This window comes from Sceloporus undulatus, chromosome 3 (assembly GCF_019175285.1).
Source record: "Sceloporus undulatus isolate JIND9_A2432 ecotype Alabama chromosome 3, SceUnd_v1.1, whole genome shotgun sequence".
Lineage (NCBI taxonomy): Eukaryota > Metazoa > Chordata > Lepidosauria > Squamata > Phrynosomatidae > Sceloporus > Sceloporus undulatus.
The window spans coordinates 261,514,539-261,540,045 of record NC_056524.1 but is presented as its reverse complement, the minus strand read 5'-3'; the positions used below and the strand labels follow the sequence as shown (position 1 = coordinate 261,540,045).

The 25,507-nt window shown below is 41.6% G+C and overlaps 2 protein-coding genes across 2 annotated transcripts; one reads left to right on the top strand and one right to left on the bottom strand.

The window, feature by feature from the left end:
* Positions 1 to 7,831: 7,831 nt before the first annotated feature.
* On the bottom strand, positions 7,832 to 17,064 carry NDUFB5 (NADH:ubiquinone oxidoreductase subunit B5). The gene is made up of 6 exons (XM_042457325.1): positions 16,816 to 17,064; positions 16,033 to 16,127; positions 14,984 to 15,050; positions 14,014 to 14,075; positions 12,991 to 13,097; positions 7,832 to 8,060 (listed from the first exon to the last, which is right to left on the bottom strand). Exons 1-6 carry the CDS (start codon positions 16,940 to 16,942, stop codon positions 7,940 to 7,942), a joined length of 579 nt encoding a protein of 192 aa, XP_042313259.1. The 5' UTR covers positions 16,943 to 17,064; the 3' UTR covers positions 7,832 to 7,939.
* A 1,111-nt stretch (positions 17,065 to 18,175) lies between these two features.
* MRPL47 (mitochondrial ribosomal protein L47) lies at positions 18,176 to 24,820 on the top strand. Its single transcript, XM_042457324.1, has 7 exons — positions 18,176 to 18,329; positions 21,170 to 21,315; positions 21,925 to 21,985; positions 22,968 to 23,064; positions 23,802 to 23,932; positions 24,343 to 24,438; positions 24,560 to 24,820. Exons 1-7 carry the CDS (start codon positions 18,250 to 18,252, stop codon positions 24,666 to 24,668), a joined length of 720 nt encoding a protein of 239 aa, XP_042313258.1. The 5' UTR covers positions 18,176 to 18,249; the 3' UTR covers positions 24,669 to 24,820.
* Positions 24,821 to 25,507: the final 687 nt, after the last annotated feature.

The window sequence follows — 25,507 nt, the reverse complement described above, 5'->3', positions numbered from 1 at the left end:
GACCCTCCGCCGCCGCCGCCGTCCCCCTCCGGAGACCCCAGCAAAAAGGCGCCGCCGCCGCCACCGCCACCGCGCTCCATGCCCAGCAGAAGCAGAAGGAGAAGGAGAAGGAGAAGGAGAGGCCCGGAGGAGGAGGAGGAGGAGGAGGGAGGCAGGGCAGCAGGGGCTATTTTTATGCCGCAGCAGCAGCAGCAGCAGCAGCAACTGAGGAAGAAAGGCCCAGCCTCCCTCGGAGAAGAACAAGGAGGCCTCCGAGGGAGGAGCCACGCCCGAAGATTATTAGCTCATGGGGGAAGGAGGGCACTCTGCACATGCTCAGAGGCAGCGCCCATTCAGGCCCCGCGTTCTCCTCTTCAACGCCAAGGAACAAGTGGAAGGCAGATGGCCAAACAAAAGCTTTACAAAACCACCCATAGAGTGTATCTGAGGGCACTCTGCACATGCTCAGAGGCACCCGTGACGAACACTGTGGCGCCGCATCCTCCTTGACCCAAAGGAAGTGCAACATCATCATCATCATCATCAAATGTATTAATATCCCTCCCTCTACGAAACGCATTTCAAAATGCCCATCTCCAGGCCCTCAGCCTCCCTCAAAATGCAACGGAATTAAAAACTTAAAAGCAGCACTAGAAATACAAATCTAAATGTAATCTGCTGTGGAGTACATCACACCGGGGCATGAAAGAGAGACCTTAAAGCACATCCCCCCAACAAAGCAAGTCAGTGCACAAATGATTATCACACACAACGCAACAATCACACAAAGGACACAACAAGATCAGAAATGCATTGTCACGGAAATCCCAAAACTAAAAAGATGCACATTAATGCTTCTTTGTGACAGCTTTAACAGCAGGTTTTGTGCAACGTCCTGTGAAACCTTTACACATAATTACACAATCCTTTCCATGATATTCACAGGATAAACCCCTGATTTCCATGTGATGCAGTCCTATGAGGCCCTTTTCAGACGGAGGCGCTTGCCGTCAGTGAAACGTTCCTGAAGCACAAAGGTGCAATAGCCGGTCACACTTCTAAATCGTCACTGAAGCGTCCTGCTTCTCTGCCGTCCTCAAAGCGTTTATGGAGCAGCCATCTCTTCAATAACAGAGGTTTCCATTATTGGAGAAATGGCTTCTCCGGAGACACTTTGTCAATGGGAGAGAAGCGGGACGCCTCAGTGATGAATTAGAAGCGCAACCAGCTATCACACCTTTGCGCTTCAGGAATGTTTTACCAACATCTTAGCACCTCTGTGTGATAACAGCCCTAGAGTTGGAAGAGACCACAAGGGCCATCCACTCCAACCCCCCTTCTGCCATGCAGGAACTCTCAGTCAAAGCATCCCTGAGAGATGGCCATCCAGCCTCTGCTTAAAGACCTCCAAAGCCCTTACTGTCAGGAAGTTCCTACTAATGTTTAAGTGGAATCTCTTTTCCTGCAGTTTGCATCCATTGCGCCGGGTCCTAGTCTCTGGAGCAGCAGAAAACAAGCTTGCTCCCTCCTCAATATCACATCCCTTCAAATATTTAAACAGGGCTATCATGTCACCTCTTAACCTTCTCCAGGCTAAACATCCCCAGCTCCCTAAGCCTCTCCTTGTAGGGCATGTCAATCCATGCTTCTTCTTCTTCCTCCAGCATGACTCTATGGGCAATGTCTGGCAGAAGTTGCATCTAATAGAGTCACACTGGGGGACCTAGCAAGGGAGAACATATTAATCAAATCTGCAAAAGTCAAAGGCGCAAATGTGGAGGGCTGCCTGAAGCGAGGGCTGCTTTCTCCCACATCCAAATGTTGGTAAATTCTGATCAGAGTAATGAACTGAAACAAAATGCTCTCTTATTTTGAGATTTGCAGGTTGTCATTTTCCCTCTTTCTTCCATATCCAGATTCTACAATCTGATACATTCTGGACAGAAGTGGACTAAAATTGCAATTCAGCCCCAAAGTAGAAACAGGTGGCCTTTGATCTTGAGGAAATGCTGCCCTCTAGTGCTCTGAGTCATTACCACATGCACCTTTGGGATAAAGGCAATTATAGATATACTCTACTATAAGTCGAGGGCAAGTTTTGGGGCCAAAATTGTGGATTTTGCTATGACCCGTGGATCAGTCGAGGGTAAAATTTAGGGGCATATAGCAAAAGGATCTGAAGGATGAAGCAAAGCAAAACAATGTTAATGAACTTATACAATTCCAGCAGATGTAGCTCTTTGTGCTTACTCTTAAGACTGGATGGATGAGAGAGTAGAGGGGGTTGGTGCTTCGCATATTATGCTCTTGCTTTTCACCAGGAGATGGTTCCTTTGAGTTAAGATACAGGATTTACACTGACCTCAGGGTTTTTTTTTGGGGGGGGGTCAATTTTTTTACCTATTTTTCTAGACTTATACATGAGTATATACAGTACTTAAACCAAAATTTCAGGGATCACGTGGTTAAAACCCCACCAAAGTAGGTAAAAACCACACACCATGATACCAGGCTGCACATTACACAAAATGTGACAGAATCCAGGACAGTGGCACTGAATGTGGGTTGCATTTTTTCAAATGCTATCTAAAAAAACAACAAAACAACAAACTTCCCTACATATAGTAAATTAACACAGTAAAGAATCTCATGAGGATCTCTCCCCGATGGCCTTGTATACCATCAGCTCTTTTTATATAGGGCACTGTTCAAATAATTGTACAACCTGGAGTGATACATTTGGAAATTCTATTCCCTCTCTCATTGCAGTTTCCATTCTGATACCGAAGACTGTGTAAGTATAGTTATTTGTGTAGTCAAACACACACACAGCAGCAGCAGCAGCAGACTTGGGGAAGCCTCAAGTCTTGCAAAAATACAAAAATGTCTTTAGGAAGGAAAAATCTTTGTCTACAAGGTGAGAAACTAGAGCAGAGCATGGATGAAATGGAGCATCTTGAAAAAAGTCATGGTTGGGTGCTCACCAAACAGGAACGCTTCACACTTCAACTTTTTGTTGCAAGTCCCCCTTGTTCTGCCTATCAAAATCTTCCCCAACCTAGTATCTTCTTAACTTGTTATTTATCTAAGGTATTTTATTGCTCTGTTTAGCCAAGAATAAACTCCCCAAAGCCTTGTGTATGTGCTTTCAAGTCACCTGTCAACTTACAGAGACCCTATTAACCTCACAGGGTTTTCTTAGGCAAGGAAGAACTCAGAGGTGTTTTGCCAGGTTTTTTCCTCTGAAATATAGCCCACAGCACCTGATATTCATTGGGGGTATCCCATCCAAGTACTAACCAAAGGTGACCCTGCTTAACTACCAAGATCAGACAAGATTTGGTGCCTTTAATGTATAGAAAGGCTTTACTCTCCCCCTTTTTTCCCCTTTGCAGATAGTTGATTCACCTTTAGTCCCTGCCATCATGCTTTATTGTTGTTGTGTGCCTTCAAGTTGTTTTCAACTTACAGTGACCCTAAGGCAACCCTATCACGGGGTTTTCTGGGGCTGAGAGTATGTGGCACACCCAAGGTCACCCAGTAGGTTTACCTGGCTGAGCACAGAATTGAATTCTTGTCTCCAAGGTTCTCCAAGTTGTCCAACACTGAACCACTACATACTGGCTTTCTTGTTGTTGCATGCCTTCAAGTCATTTCCAACTTATGACGATCCTAAGAGAAAGCTATCATAGGGTTTTCGTGGCAAGCTTCTTCAGAGAGGGTTGAGAGAATCATAGAATCGTAGAGTTGGAAGAGACTGCAAGGGCCATCCAGTCCAACCCCCTGCCATGCAGGAAATCTCAATCAAAGCATCCCCAACAAATGGCCATCCAGCCTCTGTTTAAAGACCTCCAGGGAAGCTGACTCCACTACATCCCCAGCTCCCTAAGTTGTTCCTCATAGGACATGGTTTCCAGACCCTTTACCATTTTAGTTGCCCTCCTTTGGACACGCTCCAGTTTCTCTACATCCATTTAAATTGTGGTGCCCAAAACTGGACACAATATTCCAGGTGGGGCCTGACCAGAGCATAATACAGTGGGAATACTACATGTTCAGTCTGTGGTCTACTTGGACTCCCAGATCCCTTTCACATGTAGTTTCATTCAGCCAGGTGTCCCTCATCCTATATCTGTGCATTTCATTTTTTTGCCCTAAGTGCAGTACCTTACATTTCTCCCTGTTGAAATTCATTTTGTTAGCTTTGGCCCAGCTTTTTAATCTATTCAGGTCATTTTGAATTTTGATCTTCTCCTCTGGAGTATTAGCTATTCCTCCTAATTTGATGTTATCTGCAAATTTGATAGGTATACCCCCAATTATGTCATCTAAGTCATTGATGAAGATGTTGAATAGCACTGGGCCCAGGACAGAGCCCTGTGGGACCCACTGGTCACTTCTTTCCAGGATGAAAAGGAGCCATTGTTGAGCACCCTTTGGCTTCAGCCAGTCAACCAGTTACAAATCCATGTAACAGTTACTTTGTCTAACCCAATTTTACAAGCTTGTTTGCAAGAATGTCATGGGAAACATTGTCAAAGGGCTGAAATCAAGATATATTATATCCACAGAATTCCCTTCATCTACCAAGCTAGTAATTTTATCATAGAAAGAGATCAGATTTCTCTGACATGATTTGACCCATGCTGACTTTTTGGGATTTGGAATTGCCTTCTAGATGTTCACAGACTCTCTGTTTAATGATCTGCTCCAGAATCTTTCCTGGTATTGATGTCAAACTAACTGGACGATAATTGTTGGGATCCTCTTTTTTCCCCTTTTTGAAGATGGGGACAACATTTGCCTTCCTCCAGTCTGCTGGGACTTCTTCTGTTCTCCTGGAGATCTCAAAGATTATTGCCAATGGCTCTGATATTACATTTGCCAGAGCGTATGACTTGCCCAAGGTCACCCAGTGAGTTTTGTTGGGTGAGCCAAGATTCAAATCTTGGTCTCCCAGTGTCCTAGTCCAATGGCTAAACCATTACACTACACTGACTCTTACAATCCAAAGAAGGTGTGGCACGCAAGGGAAAAGAGATAGGGAGAAGGGGGGAAAGTTGATTTCATCAACAGTTAAGTCCCAGCAGGATGGAGCTGTCCTTTGTTGCTCTTCTCTTCTCTAGCAGATCAGGACAGTGGCAGGTGGACAGAAGGGCTCCTGATATTGGCTTGGCCCAGGCATGATCCCATGATTCTGTCTATAGTATTCTTTGAGGTAGCTTAGGTTAGTTAGAATCACAGAATCATAGAGCTAGAAGGTTGAAAAAAAAATATGAGTAGCTTTTGCTTAACATTGTGCCTGTTAACTAAGACTCTTAATGTCTCCCTACTCCAGCATTACCTGGAAATTTGGTCTACCCTACGGTCCTTCCTAAGCTATTTGATGTGGGAGACTTACAGGGCAGTTTTCCCCGATGACCTTACAAAGACAAAAGGTGGATTATAGTCAACCATTTTAGCTTCCAGGGGACCATATCACATCCAGTAGACCAGAAGTGCTCAAGTGATGATGGTCTGTGGAGCAATGCCAGTCTATTGGCAGCTGGTCCATGCTGCATTTTCAGAGGGGAAAATGGTAGTAATTAATGGACACAAATATGATGCTGGTCCCTGGCACAGTGAAAGGAAAACACTATTATTCTTTTGCCAGAAACTACTATTTAAAATTCATATCCCCAGATGTAGAATAAAACAAGGATCTGTTTCACAGGCCTACTTTGTGGTGCAATTTGAAAATTAAAACAAGCTGTACAAATGTAAGTCCCCAGATAAGACTTTCCCCCACAATTTCAGTTGTACACATTAGTCTGCTGGAGGAAACACAGTGAGTATGGATTGATACGGCCCCACAGATTTGGAACTCTCTTCCTGACGAGCTCCGCTCTGTTACCTCCCTTGACCTGTTTAGGAAGAGACTTAAGACCTATCTCTTCCAACAGGCTTTCCCCCATGTGTTTTGACATCTGTTCCCCATCATATATGCTGCTTTCCTGCTAGCTCTGTCTTTTGGCCATGGTTTTTATTCTCTGTGGTTTTATTGTTTTTAATTTTGGAATGTTTTTATGATGTTTATATACTGTTGTTCAAATTGTATAATGTTTTATATCCTTGTTGTAACCCGCTTTGATCTCTTTTGGAAAAGCGGGCTATAAATAAACAGTATTATTATTATTATTATTATTATTATTATTATTATTATTATTATTATTATTATTATTATACATGCATTGTAGCAAAACCTTTGGCCTAAATCATGAGATGCAGAAAGGCCATGAAAGATTAGACTGTAATAAATGTGTTCCTTTATAAGGAACTCTTTTGGCCAACTCTCAACTCTTAATCTCATTTAGGGGCGACTCATTGATTCAATTGGACTTGCAAAGTAAACACTTATATAAGTCATAGTGATTCCATTAGTCCACGCTAGTTGGGACTAACAATAGAATTTAGTCCTTTGTATATTTTTCAGATGTTTTAAAATCCATTTTAGCAAGATAGTAAAATACAAAATTACTACAAAGCTATAGCGGCTTGATGCCACTTTAACTGCCATGGCTCCATTTTATGGAGTCATAGGGATTATAATCCAGTGAGATAATTAGAATTCTCTGTTAAAGAACTCTAGTCAAGAACCTAACTACAACAGCAGAGTTCACTAAGTATTTCACCAAACTACAGATCCCAGAATTCCATAGGATGCAGCCATGGGATTTAAAAGTACCGGTAATATCAAATTGCTGCAATTGTTGTAATATAGATACAGGCTCAAAATGTGCTTTTCACCTTAGGTAAATTACAATTGTCTGTATTTCGTGTCTTCAGAGAGAGAAAAAATGCACATGGAATCATACCTACCTTACAGACACTTTACAGAAGTTTTAGGGAGATAAAATGCTCCATTCAGCCACAGCAGTTATCTATGGTATTGTCCAATAGAAAAGTCCTTTGTTGGCCAAAGATGTCCGTCTTCCAATAAAATGGAAGACTCTGAACCTAGTGGATAGCACAGAAGCTCCGAAACAAATGTCTATGACCACCTACAGTATAAGGGATTAGTGATGTGAGGCAGAAAATCAGGTTTCTAGATGCTATGGAGCTGCTGTGTTCTAAGCCCGTTTGGGTGAAAGTACTGATGATTTTTAATATAGCTCATTTTAAAGGTATGTCTGCTTTTTTGAATTATCACTGCTATTTAGAATGTACAATTGAATCAGCCATAATGGAGGTGAATCCACAAGGACAGATTTGGTAAAGCTTCTGCTCATTTGGTCCACTGTGTTAGGCCAATAAATCTGCAAACCTCTATGTACATACTTAGAAATAAACTAAAATTACTGAGATTTACTTTTGAGTAGCCAAGGTCAGAACAGTACTCTAAGAGGTACTTGATTAATGAAATGAATCTCAAATGAGTCAAAATTCACTTGGTCCATGGTGTTAGATGACTAGGGCTGTAATTCTCTATGTACAATACAACTCCTGTATGTGTGGTACCAGGGTTTCACTTACTCGCGTCTGAAAAAATATGTTCTTTCTAGGCATTTTCTAAGTCCTCTGAGTCACACTGGAAGACCTTGAGATTCCTAAAGCAGTGTTCTCCCTAAGAGGCTCTAGGTCCTCCAGCATGACTCTATGCTCAGCGTCTATCAGAAATTACCCATTTCAATAAGGTTCACTATTATCCATCTTTCCACGGTAAGTCCAGAAACGTAAGCCCCGCAGATACAGATACAGTACAGGTCATACTGTACATATGGGGGAGTAAACTCCACTAAATTCACTGATATTTACTTTTGAGTAGACATGGACAAAACTGTACTGGAAGAGGTACTTGAAACATCACAGAAGGTTACTGAATCAGAAGTATTTATTGGAGTTTTTTTTTATAATATATATATATATATATTACATAATTCGGATGCTTTCTGCAGATTCACACTTAGGACAAGAGACGAACTTAGTTGTCAGGTGTTGATTTAGGAGAATAATCAATCATATCTGTGCCAATGGTTTCATAATGAAACCATGGTCCATCCCCTCTTTCTCGCATGAGCCGGCGGGCTTCCTTTACTTTCCTCCTATTAAAGAATCAGTAAGAGAAGATAGTAAATGAGAAAAGGGAAAGGAAGATTAAGAATTAGTTGTACATTTTAAGTAGTACAATTTAGAGGCTCTTTTTCACCCAAAAGAGACTAATAAAATAAATGAAATCTTCATTAAAACATAAAAGCCAAACAAACAAAAACAAAACAAGAATGTCAGGGCCAGCACCCAACCAATTACCCGTCCTCTTAACAAGAGACCAATTCAGTTGCCCAAAACAGCCTAGACATGTTATCTGTTACTCAAGCCAAAGAGAGTCAAGTTCAATCAAATATAAATGGGGAGTAATTGAGTGAAATAAATCTGGCAGGCTGAGAGTGCAGTCCATATGCTACTTAACACTTGTATGCATATACTCATTCCCAGCTAACCTTCTACATAACCTTGTACAGTGAAACACATGGAGAAAGCAAGCATAAACAAGAATGTACAACTCCATAGCCAAGGATACTGGAAACTGCAAATGCAAAAAAAGGCTTCGAACACTCTACGTAAGGAAGCCTGGTTCACACTAACCTTTCTTCCTATGACTGAGTATTTGCACACATGATTGTGCAAAGAAGTGGGCAAAGCAAAGTTCAAGGGAAACATGCATCCCCTCCTCAGTTGTTTTTGCAGATTCCAACCACCCCCCAACTCCTCCAAAATGGCCTTTTTCTGGGGAAAAGGATGAATTGTGTCTCCTGGAAAGGCAGTTCATCTTTTCAAAAGGCCATCAAAAATATTAATTTTTCAAAACTAGAAATGAGCTTCTGACCAATTCCATTTTTCTTTTTGGGCAGTCTGTGTGGTCCTCAGATTCAAGTACTCAGTTAACAGAAAACTGCCCTCCCTGCCATCCAACTGAAGTTCCTCAGCTCTGGTATGGAGGCACAGTTTTTGTTCTGTGATGCTCTTAAAGGGAGAAATGTGCTTGAAGAAAGCAGTAGATCTCTTTGTCCTCCCCAACGGTTGGTAGTCCCATTCTCAGTGGTAAAGCCAACAACAACAATGTTTATTAATTAGCCCATGGGCCACCTCAAAATACAACAAATATAACAAAATGTATATAACCTCTATAAAAGCACTCTATATAAAAGGTTAAATAAAAAGGATATAAAAATGCAGAAGTAAAAATATAAATACAATAGATAATAATACAATAAAACATTTAATATCTATGTATGGGGAATGGTGAAGGCTATATTTGGTTTGGTTTTGCTGTTAACAGTAAACCATGGTTTCACACTACATAAAGGAGCAATAGTAAAACTCTCACTTCACTTCCTTTTGTGTACCAGGGGAAAAGATCAAAAGAATCAGTTTTTGGACTATTCATTTCTTCATAGTGTCTGAACCCAGAAACATCTAGATCTTGTTCTTAATTATTAAACAAACCACAGTTTGAATATCACAATAATGGTGGTTACTAATCAGAAACAAAGGAACTTCTGATTTCCTCTAGATAGCATCATTGCTCCTTCACAGAGTGCAACATTTTTCTTTTCATGCAACCTGGGCTGTAGTCTCATTGCTCTGGTAGCTGAGTGAGCTCAGACAGTGATCCTGCATGAACTGAATGTATGTTCATTAAATCTGGTTTGGCTACTTGTGGTTATCACAGTAGTAATACATAAGCTTGTGTACTCTTTTTTTAAAGTGTGTGTTTAGTACCTGAATGAAAAAAACGAACTTGCAGTGGTAAAGCCAGCAAAGAGGTAGGCGGTTATGTTGGGATCACTATCTCTCAGGCTCTGGCCTCAGCCAAGACCAGGTTCTAGCAAGTTGTATTATTTAGTCATGGATAATATTGGTGCTGTACAGACCGGTGCAAAGCGCCGGCCTGCACACATACTAGGGTTGCCTTGGGGCATCCTTTCCAGATGCCCTGCAACCCTAGTACGTTGCCGCAACGTTGTAATGGCGGCGCCCTTTCTACATGGGCACCGCCATTATGTCACGGACGCGCCGCCTCCAAATGGGGCGGCGTGGACGTGACGTCTTGGCACCGCTGAAGGGCGCTTGTGGCGCCCATTCAGCGGCGCCAGAAGGAGCTCCATTTCAGATCTCCTTTGGCCATGCGTATCGCTGGCGCGGCCTTTAAACAGCCATGCCAGCGATACAAAGAGAAAGGGGCCAAGCGGCCCCTTTCTCCCTTTCCCTGCCGCCATCGGGGTGTCCTTGGGACTTGAAGCCCCCCTTTCCAGGCCGCGGGGAAGCGGCCTTTTGCCACTTCCCCACGGCCTGGAAAAGCGGCGGATCGGGGCCTCGGGGCTGCCGCTGTGGCAGCTGAGGCCCCATTCCGTCGGGGAAAGGGGTGGGTGCAGGCCGTCCCAAAGAGGCAGTCTGTACCCCACCACAGTCAAAAGTTTGGAATTCTGCTCCCTTTAAATCCAAATCAGTTTCCCTTAAAGAATTCTCCTTGAAATTAATACACAAATGGCACTCCAACCAAGGGGCGAAACAGATGGTCAAAAGGAGTCGGCTTCCTGGCGAAATGGGGATGTGGTGTTCAGACAGCAGCATGCCCCCAGTTCACCAGGAAGCACTGCATGTGCAGCAGATCCATGGAGTTTGGGCAGCATGGTGTTTAAACTGGCCTTACATATGCCACATGGGGAGGACTTTTAATGAAAGTTCATGGGCTTTTTTCCCTAATGGGGCCTACAGTTCAAGAATGTGCTGCCCAGAGAATGTGGAATATTTCTATTTGGAGTTCTTCAATGAATATACAGGCTGAGTCTCCCTTATCTGAAATGCTTGGGATCAGAAATGTTTTAGATTTTGGATTTTTAAAAATTATTATTTCGGAATACCTGTATTTGCATATATGTACACAATGAGGTAACTTGGAGATGGGACCCAGGTCTAAAGACAAAATTCAATTACATTTCATATGCACATAGCATGAAGGAAAATTTATACAATATTTTAAATATCGTTGTGTGATATTTGTGTACAGTTTATGAACACTGAGCCCATCAGAAAGCAAAGGTGTCACTATATTAGCCACCCATGAAAAAAGTTTTGGTTTTTGGAATATTTTGGATTTCAGAATTCAGAGCTGCCTTTGAGAGAAAGGCAGGGTATAAATCCTATAAATAAATAAATAAATAATAAAAATGCCAGATAATGGAGATGCAATCTGTGTTACTGTCAGGGTACCCCTGAGGTTCTCCTGTCATGAATTGTTGCTTGTTATACTTTGTATAAAAATATAGTGAATAATGTTATAGTTGGGGAATGTATTGCTGTTGTTGTTGAAGAAATAGTTTTGGGTTAATTGCTAGGAATGGGAGGCAGGGCTGGTGGAGGGAAGGAGACAGACACAGGACGTTCCCACAGTTTCAAGGTTGCTCTCTTGGGAAAGGAATGAGAAGGAGAGGGAATGAGAAGCAGCGGGGGTTACGTATGAAAGGGGTTATATGTTTATGAGTAGGTCTTTGAAGCCAATTCTGGCAAACATTTGTCTGCCATGTTGAGCTGCTCAATAAATCCTTTCTGGTTTAACCATGAAGCCTGGTTACTGAGTAAGTTAGAGACGGGGTCATTACAAATACATTGGCTTCTGTTCAAGGCTTCCTGGTATAGACTTACCTCCCTTGAGACAGAGGGCTGGATTAGATGATGTTTTGATTTCCAACCTAACAGATGACTGTGGTCTACAGACTGTGGCCATGAAGTTTAATGAAAACTCATGTCTAAGCACCTCAATTTTTTTTTTTTAATGGAAGAAATAATGGTGATTGTGGTGGTGTCCATGTGTTCAATGCAGCCTCTCTCAACATTTTTACCCCAGAAGAACTCGAATTAATTTTTAGATCTTAGGGAATGTTTGCATAAAAATTATTGTATCTACAGCTTCAATACTTTTTTTTCATCACAATCTCTTGTGGAACCCCTAATGACCTTTTGCAGAATCCTAGAGTTCCAAAGAATGTTTGTTGAGAAACCCTAGTTTAATGCATTTTAAGGCCCTCCTCCACTTCCACTTCATCGTGAAGTGGAAAGACCTGGACAGGGTTCTTGGAGGATATGCCGGTGAAAGAACCTGAAGATACATCTCAAGATGTTCAAAAAATGGTTGTGAAGTTTTTTGTCAAAAAGCCTTACGCACTGCAGCTTGTGTATAGTCCTAGGGCCTCAAATAAAAATTTACACATTTCTATACCAGATATTATTGTATTGTATTGAATTGTACAGTGCACCCGCGTCATACACAGGCGCGCTTTACGCGGCTTTCAACATATGCTGAAAGCCGCACTGGGAGAAGGGGCAGTGCTTCTCATAAGGGATAATGGGATGCGTGTGCATCGCTGTGCCACCACACCGCAACATGCACGAGCCCCATTCACTTAAATGGGGCTCGAGCATAGGTGGAATTCCCGGAACGTATCCCCCGCGTAAAAGAAGGGCAGACTGTATTGTATTGTATTGTATTGTATACCATGTATTGGTTAAGTGAAAAGTGGGTTTTCAGGTTCAGCCAAGCAATTAAAACTTTGCACAGAGCACAATGGTGGTCTACACATTTGCCATCTAGGGACAAGCCTATTAAGTAGGAAGAGGCTCATCACCAAAAACTGACCACTGAGTTATGAAGTGGTCATAGCAACTATGAACACAATGATAGCATGAAGTGGTTGCAGTCTGAATTAATGGAGGGATTACTGGCAGAAACACAGAGATCTTCAAGCTCATTCAAGGTATGAAAAGCCCCAAAGATGAAATGACACTTAATGCATCTATTAACTGGCTGCAACAGCCAGGGTGGGGACAGGAAGAGAAAAAAGAAAATGTTGCCCAAATCTCTAACTATGTGCCCTTTACAGTTTCATCTCTAAGTTCTGCCTTTGGCTCAGGGCTGAAGCCATAGATCACTACTCCATAAAGCTGTGAAAACAACCAGTAAATCAGTTGACCTACCTTAAATCAAGTTTCTCTGCTTCAATGTGAACCAAAGCCATTCCCTTTTCATAATCCTTCTCAGGGGGATCAAGGATATAGCAAGCAATCCACCTAGTTATGGGATGCTGGAGAAAAGAAAAAGGGAAGCATTACTAAAGTACTGTGTATATCTAGGCCATCTTGGACTTGCATCAGTAAAGCCTTAAATATAGATTGTTTGAGTTGAAGGGATGGCAGGGAACATTCAAATCCCTTAAGGATGAAGCTGTCAGAATGAGAACACTTGCCAACCAGATTATGTGAAAAAGGAATAATGCAGGACTGAGAACTGTGTGATCCATGGGCCACATACTGCCCCAAGACCATTTTTCAGCCCCATGCTACTAAAATCACCACCATTATCCAAAAATCAGAAGAACTGCATCTCAAGAAACCTTCAAAGAGTATAACTCTCCTCTAAAACAAAGTGCCAGGCTTGCCCACATCTTGTTTTAGGAACAGGAACATTTGTTGTTGTTGTTGCTGTTGTTGTTGTTTCATCAGTAGGGGAGGATGTGGTCGTCAGCAGGTAACTACACATGAATCCAGTGGAAATAGGAGCTGTATGAAGCAAGCTAAGAATAGGAATGGTATCCCTTTCCCATCAAACAAGCAAAATGCTGAACTCTGGACAAACAGCAGATGCAAAAATCAGATTGAGGAGGCACCTAACTCAGTGAAAGAGCACGTGTTTTGCATTCACACTGTCCCTAGTTCAATCCCTAGCATCTCAAATTTGTTTTTTGTTTTTTAAAAAACAAGTACTCCCAAATAGTCCTGTTGAAGACTTTGAAGGGCTACTATGAATCAGATTGAGCTAAAAGGACTTCCCTCCCCTATATGGCCACATATCTAGTTTCCAAGATCTCACCAAGCACTTCCCATATGTTTTTATAGCTGTCTTAACACTCCCAGTCGTTCAGTCTCTCCCTTACTTAAAATCTCAAGAGTGTTCTTCCCAAGACTGGCTTACAAAAGGTTTCCCTTCTGTCCCGTACTCACAGAATAATATTCCCAGTGCTCTGGTACATAACCTTCTGGAATCTCAGCCAATTCAGCTTCACCTGGCAGAAGGCAAAGAAATCAGTTAAGAGCTGTGGACCTAAAAATGCTTACCATCATAAGAACAATACAGAACAAAACAAGAGTGTACCAGATAGTGCCAGTTACAATGCTTTATCTTCAAAAGATAATAATTAATTCAAAGTTTGTCCTCATCCATTGCATGTTTACTCAGAAGTAAGTCTCACATCCATTGACTTGCATGTAAGTGCAAGCAAAGATAAACAGCCATCCAAAGTGTGATGGGGTGAAGCTTAATGCCAAATCACTTGTCTTTCATGCAAAATCCCAGGATCTTCAAGGCTGGGTGTAGAAGTAATCTCGAATGACATCCTGGAGAACTGATGCCAGCCAGGGTAAACTAAGAGTGGGAAAACTGGGTTTTCCATGTCTGGCTGGACTGCAGACCGCATCATTCCTCACCACAAGATATACTGGCTAGGGCTAATGGGAGATGCAATCCAACCACATCCATCCTTAGTGTAAATAGTCCTGAAGTAACTCATTGGTTGACAATTTGTGGCTGACCTGGTGTTGCTGAACTGCAACTCCCATCATCCTTCACCACTAACCATGAGATTAGGGCTGGTGAGGATTGGTCTGACTTAATACAAGGCAGTTTCCTATGTTCTTGTAAACAGAAAAACATGGACACTTAAAAATAGGTTTCAAAACTCCATAAATAAAGCACTTCACATAGCAAATAACTAATCTGGAATTTTACAGACATATGCTCTATTTTGTCCTCACTTGTAAACACTCTTTTTAAAAAATTCTCTAGTGTCTCTTCTATCACCCAAAATCAGCAAATCAGATTTAATATTACTGAAATAAAATCTTTCTTTCAGTGTTTTACATGAATAATTCTAAGCAATTCAAGCAGTTCTAAGCAATGTGCAAAAATACTCACCAATAAAGATATTAACAAATGTTACAAGTGCAGCTACTGGTATTCCAGTTAACAAAATATAGAACCGCTGTTTAAAGAAAAGGGAAACACAAGATTATTATATGGCAATATAATAATATAAACAATATCCTAGATTTTCATCACTCCCCAATACTTATAGAACCTTACCTTCTGCAAACACTGAATCTCAGCTATCTGGCATTCCCCCCCCCCCATATGAATATGATCAGAATCCAAATAACTTGTTTTTTCAAATATTACAAGTCCGGTTTTTACTTTATGCTTGTGAAAAGAAAACACCGATATGTCATTAACTACTATAATTCTCTCCTCCCAAAACCCCCCAACAAACTTATGATCTGCTTAGGACAGAGTTGGAATAGAGAGCTGGATGGGTAAAAAGATGGATGTTCCCCCTCCTCAACCCTCCATAGGCTGGATGTTCTTAGGGATACGGCTATGTCTCTCCCAATTGTCCTGGAAGGCTTCATCTGCTCTAAATATTCCTTGATAGGGGAGAGAAAAAGGCTGAGGTTGCTGCCATACTGCAGAATTAACGTAATTTAACCATGGCTCAATGCTATGGGAGCCTGGGATTTAAAGTTTGTTGTGGCATTAGAGCTCTCTAGGTCCTCCAGCATCACTTTTGGCAGAAGCTGACAACAGAGTCACGATGGAGGACCTAGAGAGACCATATTTGAGGCCTCAGAGGGAGAGAAGAACCACTGGACCTCATCCCCTTTCCCACCACCATTCCCTTCTCCTTTTGTGTCATGTCTTTTAGATTGTAAGCCTGAGGGCAGGGAACTGTCTGATTAAAAATAATAATTGTAAGCTGCTCTGAGAGCCTTTAGGGCTGAAGGGTGGGGTATAAACACCATAAATAAATAAATATTTATTAATCAAGTCCGTGAATAATCAAATCTGCAAAAGTTAAAGCTGCAAATGTGGAGGGCCAGCTGTACTGCTTATGATTTACAATAAAAGCGCCTATGTAAAATCTGCGTCTGCCCCAACATTTCCCAACAGAGGAACAACTGTAGACTCACCAGCAAAGACAGGAACCGTGAATCGTAAAATTTTGTTGTGTCGATGATAAACATCCTTTTCCCACCTCCGCCTCCACCGCCATGGCGCACGGGGGCTGCAAGAAGAAGTGGACATCCATGTGCAAATCAGCTGCTGGTTCACAATACAGGTATACCTCAGCTAACAAGGCAGATGTGTCCCTGGGCACTCCTTCACAGATTATTTGGGAACTCACACAGGAATACCATGGAAAAGGATAGGGATAGGTTCGTAAACCACAGTCCAATGGGTTCTCAGCATCAGATAGCTGTAGTGCGCCTTCAAGGTGCTTCTGACTTATGGCAACCCTGAGGCAAACTTATCATGGGGTTTTCTTGTCAAGTTTCTTCAGAGGGGGCTTGCCATTGCCATCCTCTGAGGCTGAGAGAGTGTGACTTATTGCCCAACTCAATGGGTTTACGTGGCTGAGCCAGGATTCGAACTCTAGTTTACGGAGTCGTAGATATGTAAATCTACAAACATAGGATGAAGATAGGTTCGTAAACCACAGTTAAACCGGATTATAAAAGGACTCTAGGGCTGCATCCACACTGGAGGAATAACCCGATTTGGCAGCGCTTTGTCTGGCTGTTTGCTATGCTCCGCTCTGGACCCCACAACAAACTCCAGCTCCCAGAATTCCATAGCCTTGAGCCAGAAAGAGTTAAAGCGCTGCCAAACCGGGTTATTCCTCCAGTGTGGATGCAACCAAGGTCAAGCCACCCTCTGGGTCACCTTCCAACCCACATCCCAGGGTCCCCTACCGCTGGGTCCCAGCCGGCCAGGGGCCCTTCCTGGGAGCGGGGAGCGTCCCCAGAGCGCCGAGGCCGGAGAGGCCCGTCGGGCTGCCAGAGACGCCGCTGCTCTGAGAAGGAGGCTCATGGCCGCCATGTCTGGGCCTGGCAAGAGGGAGCGGGGAGGCGGGGCTTCGCGCAGGCAAGGCAGCGCGGATGAAGCCGCGCCGGCGCCATCTTTGAAACGGGCAAGCTCTGCACCCGCCGCCGCCGCCGCAGCTCCAAAGGCAAGGCAGCTGAGGCTCACGCAGGGAAACACCGAAAGAGGAAGTAGGAAAGAAGAGCTTCCGGTTGTTCCAAGAATAGCCTCTGTAAATATATATTATATATATATATATATATATATATATATATATATAAAATAACTAAGTATTATATTTTATACACACACACACAGTTGTGTACATAGGTATATAAACTCTCCCTCTCTCTCTCATATACAGATACATATACACACGCACACACACATATATATATATATATATACAGAGATATAGATAGATACACACTCTATATATAATTACATTTATTTATTTACATACAGATATTTACATATACACACACACACATAGATAACAATAATAGTAATATAAAATTTTATTTATATCCTGCCGCTCTGTCATATTACATATACACACAAACACTATATATATATATATATATATAAAAACACGCACACAGATATATAAGATATATTAGACATATTATATATGTAGAGAGAGAGACACACACAGAATAAAAACATATAAATGTGTAAAATAACTACAGAAACTTCTTTTAAGCATAGACATATATATTAAACATTTTATGTATATGTGTGTGTGTGTATATATATATATATATACACACACACTTATAATAAAAATCTATAAATATATAAAAATAAATACTGGACCGTCTTTTAAGCATAGACATACACACACACATATATATATATTAGACATTACATAAACAGACTTTGGTCCCCCAGGTGTTTTGAGCTTTAGCTCCCAGGATTCCTGACTATTGGCCCACTTGGCTGGGGCTTCTGGGAGCTGAAGTCCAAAACATCTGGAGGATCATAGTTTGGGAACCATTGCTTGAGGTGGGCTATTCTATACTTTTCCTATCTCTATGATCAAAATTAAGCCGGGCGCTAGGCATTGTGGGAAACGAACTACGCTCTGTAAACATAGAAATAGTAAATGTAGAACCGCACTTTGGAGACTTCCGGTTCTAAACCAGTTTCCGTTCTCAGGAGAGTGAAGGAGAATGGATTTCACCATAGAGATGCAAGAGTCCTAGAGCGAATCCTATCCATGCCACAGTCGTGCCGCTCTAGGACTTCTCTGGCGTTCTAATACCCGCATGCTCGATGGTCGTCGGCAAGGGCGCCGCTGAGCATTGTGGGATGCGGGCGGTGTCATGGCAGCGGCCGCGCTTTGCCGGCGGTTCTCCGGGGTCTTGAAGTGGACAGGAGCAGCTTGGGAGGCTCCATCGCCGAGGTAGGCGGGAAAGCTGCTGGAAAAGGAGCCTCCTTCTGAAAAGGGGCTGTGTTTCATCGCCTCGGAGGAGCTGGGCGTCTGCACTGTGGAAATAATGCGCTTTGGTACCGCTATGGAATCCTGGGACATGTAGTTTTGCAAGGCCTGTAGCCTTCGCCCAGGAAACCTGGCGCCTCACCAGACTACAAATCCCAGGATTCCATAGCATGGAGCCAATGCAGCTGAAGGGGGAAGTCAGGGAACTCAGGGATAACCAGACGCCCTCCTTTTCCCCCAGGACCACGTCCTACATTTCAGCCCTCAGACCACAATCCCAGCCGGTTCCCGTGGAGTCTTGGGATTTGTAGTTTTCCCCCGGGAGGAATTTCAAAAGGCCCTCCATTTTGAGCGTGAAAAGGGGATCTACATTTGTGTTTCTGAGCTTCTGTTTGGGCGCGTCCTGCAGTTTTGTGGTGACTTGTCCTCCTTCGCAATTGGGACATTATTTATATCTCTGCTCCTGTATTGTGTTATTTCCACAGTAATATTATTATACCTGACACACAACAACAGCATTTAAAAAACATATTTCACATAATATTCCACATACAATATGTAATAAATCACATTATCCATTCACTACCTTTTCTCAATCTTAATTCATATCAAACTATTTAATATTAACTAATGTTATTTTAAAAAAGCACATCAAATTATTATTAATATCTTCATTCTTCTTATTGTCTTCTTAATTCCACGAAGGTATAATACTATTAACTCCCCTCCTTTTCCCCAAGTGCTCCCCATAACCACAGCCTATTATCTCCATATTACTCTAAAACTGCATTATTTCTACAGTGTAGACCAGCAGTGCCTAAAATGTGCCCTTTAAGAGATTTTGGACTTCATCTCCCAGAATCCCAGGCTATTGGCCAGCATGGCTGAGGCTTCTGGGAGCTGAAGTCCAAAATTCCCTTAAAGGGCAGGGTTCAGGGACCACCCCAAGAGACAGATTCAACAGAGAAAGGGAAAGAGACATGTCCGCATTAAAGCCAAGTGGTTGCCATGCTTAACTTGTTTAATATTGCTGAAGCATTTCCGCACTTCGACTGAGGAAGAATCTACAGTGTTGTTTGACACTTTATCCTGCCGTGGCTCCATCCGGGATTTGTAGTTTTGTGACACACCAAACAAAGAGAAGGCTAAAGACCTTGTCGAACTACAAGTTCAGGGATTGAATCCCTAAGAGTGCATCTGCACTGTGAAAATGGTGCAGTTCGGCACCGCTTTAAGGGCTATCGCTCCATCCTATGGAATCCTGGGATGTGTAGTTTTGCTGGGTCTTTAGCTTTCTTTACCGAAGAGTGCTGGTGCCTTGCGGAACTACAGATCCCAGGGATGATTCTGTATGATGGAGCCAAGACAGTTCAAATGGTTTTAAACTGCATTATTTCTACAGTGTAGATGCACACCAAGACACAGATTCAACAAGTGAGGGAAAGAGGACTGTTGGCATTAAAGCCAAATGGTTGTCATGCTTAACTTGGTTAATATTGGTAAAGCACTTCAGCACTTGGCCAAGGAAGCATCTACAATGTAGTTTGACACCACTTTAAACTGCCTTAACTTGTTTAATATTGGTAAGCACTTTGACTAAGGATGCATCTACTCTATAGTTTGAGCCCTTAGTGCCACGCTCAGACCACACTGAGGTGCCCAGAGATATACCTCTCTCTTCCGAATCTGGCTATACTTTTGTCTGCTAGAGCACATTAGCTCTTGAGGAGTAAGCAGTTCAACAACAATAGGGATTATGACGACACACACTCTTTCTCTGCTGCAAATGTCAAAAAATTACATTTGCCTATAACTCATACGTAAAAAGCTATTTGTAGAGTTACTAGACAAGTGGTTCCAGGTTGACTAGACAGAGAAGCACTTATAAATCAGGAGATCTAGGGTTCTTCTTGCTATTCAGGGCCACTTGTTTAACCCAAAAGTCAAGTGCACACCAGTGAACATTGTTAAAAATCTGCAGTCTGTGTCTAATTCTAAAAAAATGTAATTATAAAATTTGCGGGGCTGGGGAGTAGGAGTAAGGACTAAAAGAGTAATAGTTTTTACAGCACTAGGAATAAGGAGTAACAAACTATATTTGTTACGCCTTATTCCTGTTATTATATTGTGCATGCAAACACCAAAAACCAATTTTAGATTGCACTGGGGCAGGGACTGGGAGGCAAAGAGAGACATTTACACACACATGCCAGCATTGCAAAGCAACCAGGGCTTTCCCCCAGGCAGGGCTGGGGAATAGGAGTAAGGAGTAAAGGAGTAAGAGGTTTTTACAGGAATAGGAGTAACCTTTTAAAAAAATATCTTACTCTGGAGTAGGACAAGGAGTAACCCCAAAATCACTACTCCCCAGCCTTGAAAATTTGTACAAAACAGTCTCACTAAAAGATGGGTAAAGGGATGATGAGTGGTTATTCTAAGAAGAGATAGAAGTATGTGTATAGACAAGATGGTTATTTATGCAGATTCTGTAGTATTTCCTGTGTTTTTATTTTCAATTAAAAATTAATTTAGATTTTAAAGAACAGTCTCACTAAAACGCCAACTGCTCAACTGAAAGGCCTATTGGGCATCATGTACAAGAGCCCCAAAACTTTTGCAGCACAATCCAACGCATGTTTACTTGTACAGAAAGCATACTATGGTCCATGAGAATTTATGCACAGGTAGGATGTATACATAGTGGAAGCGTACACTTCTTTCTGGAAAAGGTCTCTCATATTGTAGATAATATTCAGACATTCTGCAAAAATACTCTTAAAAGCACTGTCTGTTTTGTTCTTCAGAATAATCCTCAATGATTTGCGTAAGAATGTTTGCAAAACAAAGGTATTCCTTCCCAGTATCTCTCTCCATACATCCTTGCCACGAAGTGGACTGGAGGAATTTTTTGATGATCCTAAAAACTGGGGCAAGGCAGAAGTCAAATCTGGTAAGACACTTTGTAACTATTAAGTATCATTTTTATTTATCTTAACTTATTTTAAAATATTTGATTACATCTGGCAATTTTTTGTTTGGCTGCTTTTCCTTTTTCTCAGACTTCTATATTTTCTGTTTCTTAAAGCTCTTGTGGATACAAGAGATGCATTTCCCCTAAGAATAGGGTTTGCTGAAAGTCAAGAATGTGGTGGAGAGTGGGAAAAGATTGGAGTGGGTAGAAAATGGATCTTCACTTAAACTAATATTCTGGGATATGAACTAGATGCACCTTTCTGTTTACTGCCTGGATGGGAGGCCTCCTGGGACCTCTGTTTATGTCATGTGGGTTCCATGATGGAAGAGAGGTGGGATATACAAATTCATTTGTGGTTTAGTACAGTCTCGGAGCAGCTCATAAAGTAATTTTCAAAAAGTAATAATACAATTGGCCCTCTTTATCCACACATTTTTTATCTATGGATTAAAGCATCCACAGCTTGAAAATATTCCCAAAAAGTATAAATTACAAATAGAAAAGCTTGATTTTGCATTTTATGTAAGAGACACCTTAGTCTCCAAAAACTGACTCATTCTTTGGTATGTGTTGTGGTTTCTATAGGGGATTCCTGGACAGTAGAACAGCTCCGGGGCAAGAGCAGTGAAGATTTGCACAAACTTTGGTGAATACTTTTCATTGTATTAGTTTACATCTTTTGAAGAGGACTGTTCTAAGAAGACATCATTCCTTAGAGCATGATATTTCAAGAATCAAAGCTTGTGCTTGGTAACAATTTTCAGGATCTATATTGGATTGCACCTGTGATAGTGAAGACTTTGCTGCTGTTTAGCTAAATTCCTATGATGGTTCTCCAGTCCAGATTCTGCTGGGGAAGAGTAATCTCAGTTTGGCTGAGATTAAAATAATACTGGGCTAGAGTGAAACCCCAAGATATAGGAAAGCTAGTGTAAAGAGTCTCCTGGAAGGATGAAAAATACATGACTGAGAAAGGAGGTTAACGGGGACTGAGCAGAAAAATTAGAAAAGAGGGAGTTAATTAAGGAGGGCTGCATGCAGTGAAAAATGGCTTGGACAAGAAAGTCTGTGAAAGAAGGTTAATGCATAAAGTGGCAAAGTGGAAATATGAAGGTGAGCTATGTTGAGGAGTGTTTGTAAATATAATGCAAATGTAAAATTGGAAAAAACAAGGACAAATCAGGACTCGAGTAAAACTACACACATGGGTTTACAGAAGAGATCCTAGGCATTTGTATGAAGGAAATGGGAAGGCTGTGGAGGAGTAGACACTCTTGTTCCGAAGGGTACTCTGACAGGAATTTTAATTGCTACTTCTGGATTCTCCTGTCCCTGTGTCACTGTGGTGCTGCAACCCAAAGAGGCAATGATGGCCAAGAGGCAGTGGGTCATAGCTTGACAGAATTTCATATATAAATTTTGTACTAACAAGCCAACTGTTTCACTCATGGATTTATAGATAACTGTCTAGTAAGCCTATACATCAGGTAGTATGTTACTTGATAACTACTAATTCTGTAAAAATAAATTAACTTGCTTGCATATGACTAAAATGTACAGATCAGTTGTAGTTCTCTGAATGAGCTCTATGATCTCACTGTTACTTACCAACACATTCTCCGACTTAGGTATGTCCTTCTAAAAGAGCGAAATATGCTTTTAACGTTGGAACAAGAAGCAAAACGACAGAGGCTGCCAATGCCAAGCCCAGAGCGATTAGAAAAGGTAACATACCTTTGTTAACAGTAATATACTTTGGACCTTCCAAAGACTGTTTAGAACATTTGATTTTATCCAAACCTCTACCTCATTACTACATCTTCCTTTGTGGTGCAACACTGGACAGTGTTGTAACTCTGGGAGTTATAGTACAATATGTTCAGGAATTATTTGGTGCAAATTGCATTGAGTTTTCTGTTTATTTCATAGTTTCTATTTCAGCAGCACTTATCCAAACAGATATTTCTTAACAAAGCATTGTTTAGTTTGTAGGGAGTACTGTATGAACTTTTATGGGGCTGCCAAAACTGTCTTGTCATAGCAATCAATAGGGATGTGGTGACTTAATAGTTAAGATGCAAGTTCTGACGATTAGAAGGTTGACAGTTTGAAGCCCAAGTGCTACATGATGGGGTGAGCTTCTGCCACTAGTCCCACCTTCTGCAAACCTAGCAGTTCGAAAGCATGCAAATGCAAGTAGATAGATACGTACCATTTCAGTCGGAAGTTAACAAACAGCAGTGGGTGCTGTCATACTGGCCACATGACCTTGGACAACGCTGGCTCTTTGGCTTAGTAAGGGACATGAGCACCATCCCCTACAGTCGGTCCTGATTAGACATTCATGTCAAGGGACTACCTTTACAATAGCAATCGACATAGGCAGAGAGTTCCCTTGGGCTCAGTGTTTTTTGGTATGCTGTGGTGGCTTCAAAGGTAAAAATTATTCTTGTTCTCCTCAGGTTAAGGACTCCATGGAAAGGATGGATCTTGTCATTCAGGAAAGAGAAGATGCTTTGCGGCTCTTACAGACGGGCCAGGAGAATGAGAGACCAGGCGAATGGAGATATGACTTTTTAGGTCGCCCTATTTGGTATGGTGCGGTGCTGTTTCAGAGTTATAGCACCAATATGTAGTAAGACAGCAAATACTTACAATAGCCCACTGGCAGAGTGAAAGCCAGTATAGTCTAAAGATTTGAGTGTTGGGGTAAGACTCCTGGAGACAAAAGTTCAAATCTCCACTCAACCATGGAAACCCACTGGCACCTCAAGACATAATCTGTCAGCCTTGGAGGAAGGCAATAGCTAATCTCCTCTGGATAAATCTTGCTGAGAAACCTTATGATAATCACCATATGTTGACAGGAGGAGAATAAAATGCATTTATTGCAATGGAAATCTGTCTAGTCTTCCCAGCCTTTTTGCATCTAAAAAGGTGTTATAATCTGCATTCTAGAAAAAAAGAACAAGTCACAAACTTCCAATTTCTTATGTCTCACAGGTACACCTTCAGGGAATGGGCAGTTCCCTGGTACCTGAATGCAAGGCACAACAGGAAACGATTCTTCTATTTGCCAAATGTCAAACCTTTTATCAGGTAAGACAGAAGGGAGCCTTTAAAACAGAAACATTGAGCTCTTGCCTGTTAGATACTGTCAAAAGGGCAAAAAATAGTTTCGTTCTTATTTCAACTTTCAATAACTGGTTCTCTCCCACAGGCTCAGACTGGAAAAATACCTGCGCCGTCAAGCCCAAAAGAAAAGTTTGCAAAAAAAGAAAGAGAAGCTCCTACTTAAAAAATTTCCTCATCTTAGCAAACAATCTTAACTTTAACATGGAGTTAGAAGAATTAATTATTTGATCAAACTGGCAGGAAGATAGTTGCACTGTCTGGAAATGTGATACAGATTCTCTGTTAACTAATTGTAAAACGCAACATGTGATTTGAGAACTTCAATACAAATAATTTTTAAAGGAAACAAAGTTGTTTGGTCTTATTGCAAAATACTGTTCAAACAGACATTTATTGCTGAATCACTTGTCAACTTTGTATCTACTATTTAATGAAATAAGGGCTGTGTTTTATTTTAAATCTCATTACATCCATACAACAATACTGTTGCAGCATAGCATCCTGAGAATCTCAGTTCTTACACTGAACAAATATCTATCCTTGCAGGGCAAAACTTCAGTCAGAGGCCAGAGTACTTCAGGGTTATGCAGAATTCTCTGGCCTTCTCTATAATGATCAGGAATAGTAACTGTTAACCAGGATTCATGTACCTGGGATAAATATGGCTTAGGAGCTAGTACATGTTGACTGCTTTAAGCTGAAAATAGTATTAATTCTTGGGAGGGAGATAGTTATGTAATTGTTTTACTGGTTCTAAGCCCTTCCATAACAACAAGCATATGGAAGAGTGTTTGTCAACTCACCTTTCTACTGTGCATATGTCAACTGGGCCAGAGGCTTTTGACACATTCAAACCACACCAATTTAGTAAAATTCACAGTGTTAACCCACAGAAAGAACAGGCCAGAATGTATTCAGAATTACCTCAGATAAGTCATACTGCTAGCCTAGTAACCACCATCTCCCAATAGTTGTTACAGATTAGTTTAGCTAGGACTACAACATCCATTATTGTTAGTCCATTAAATAAAGT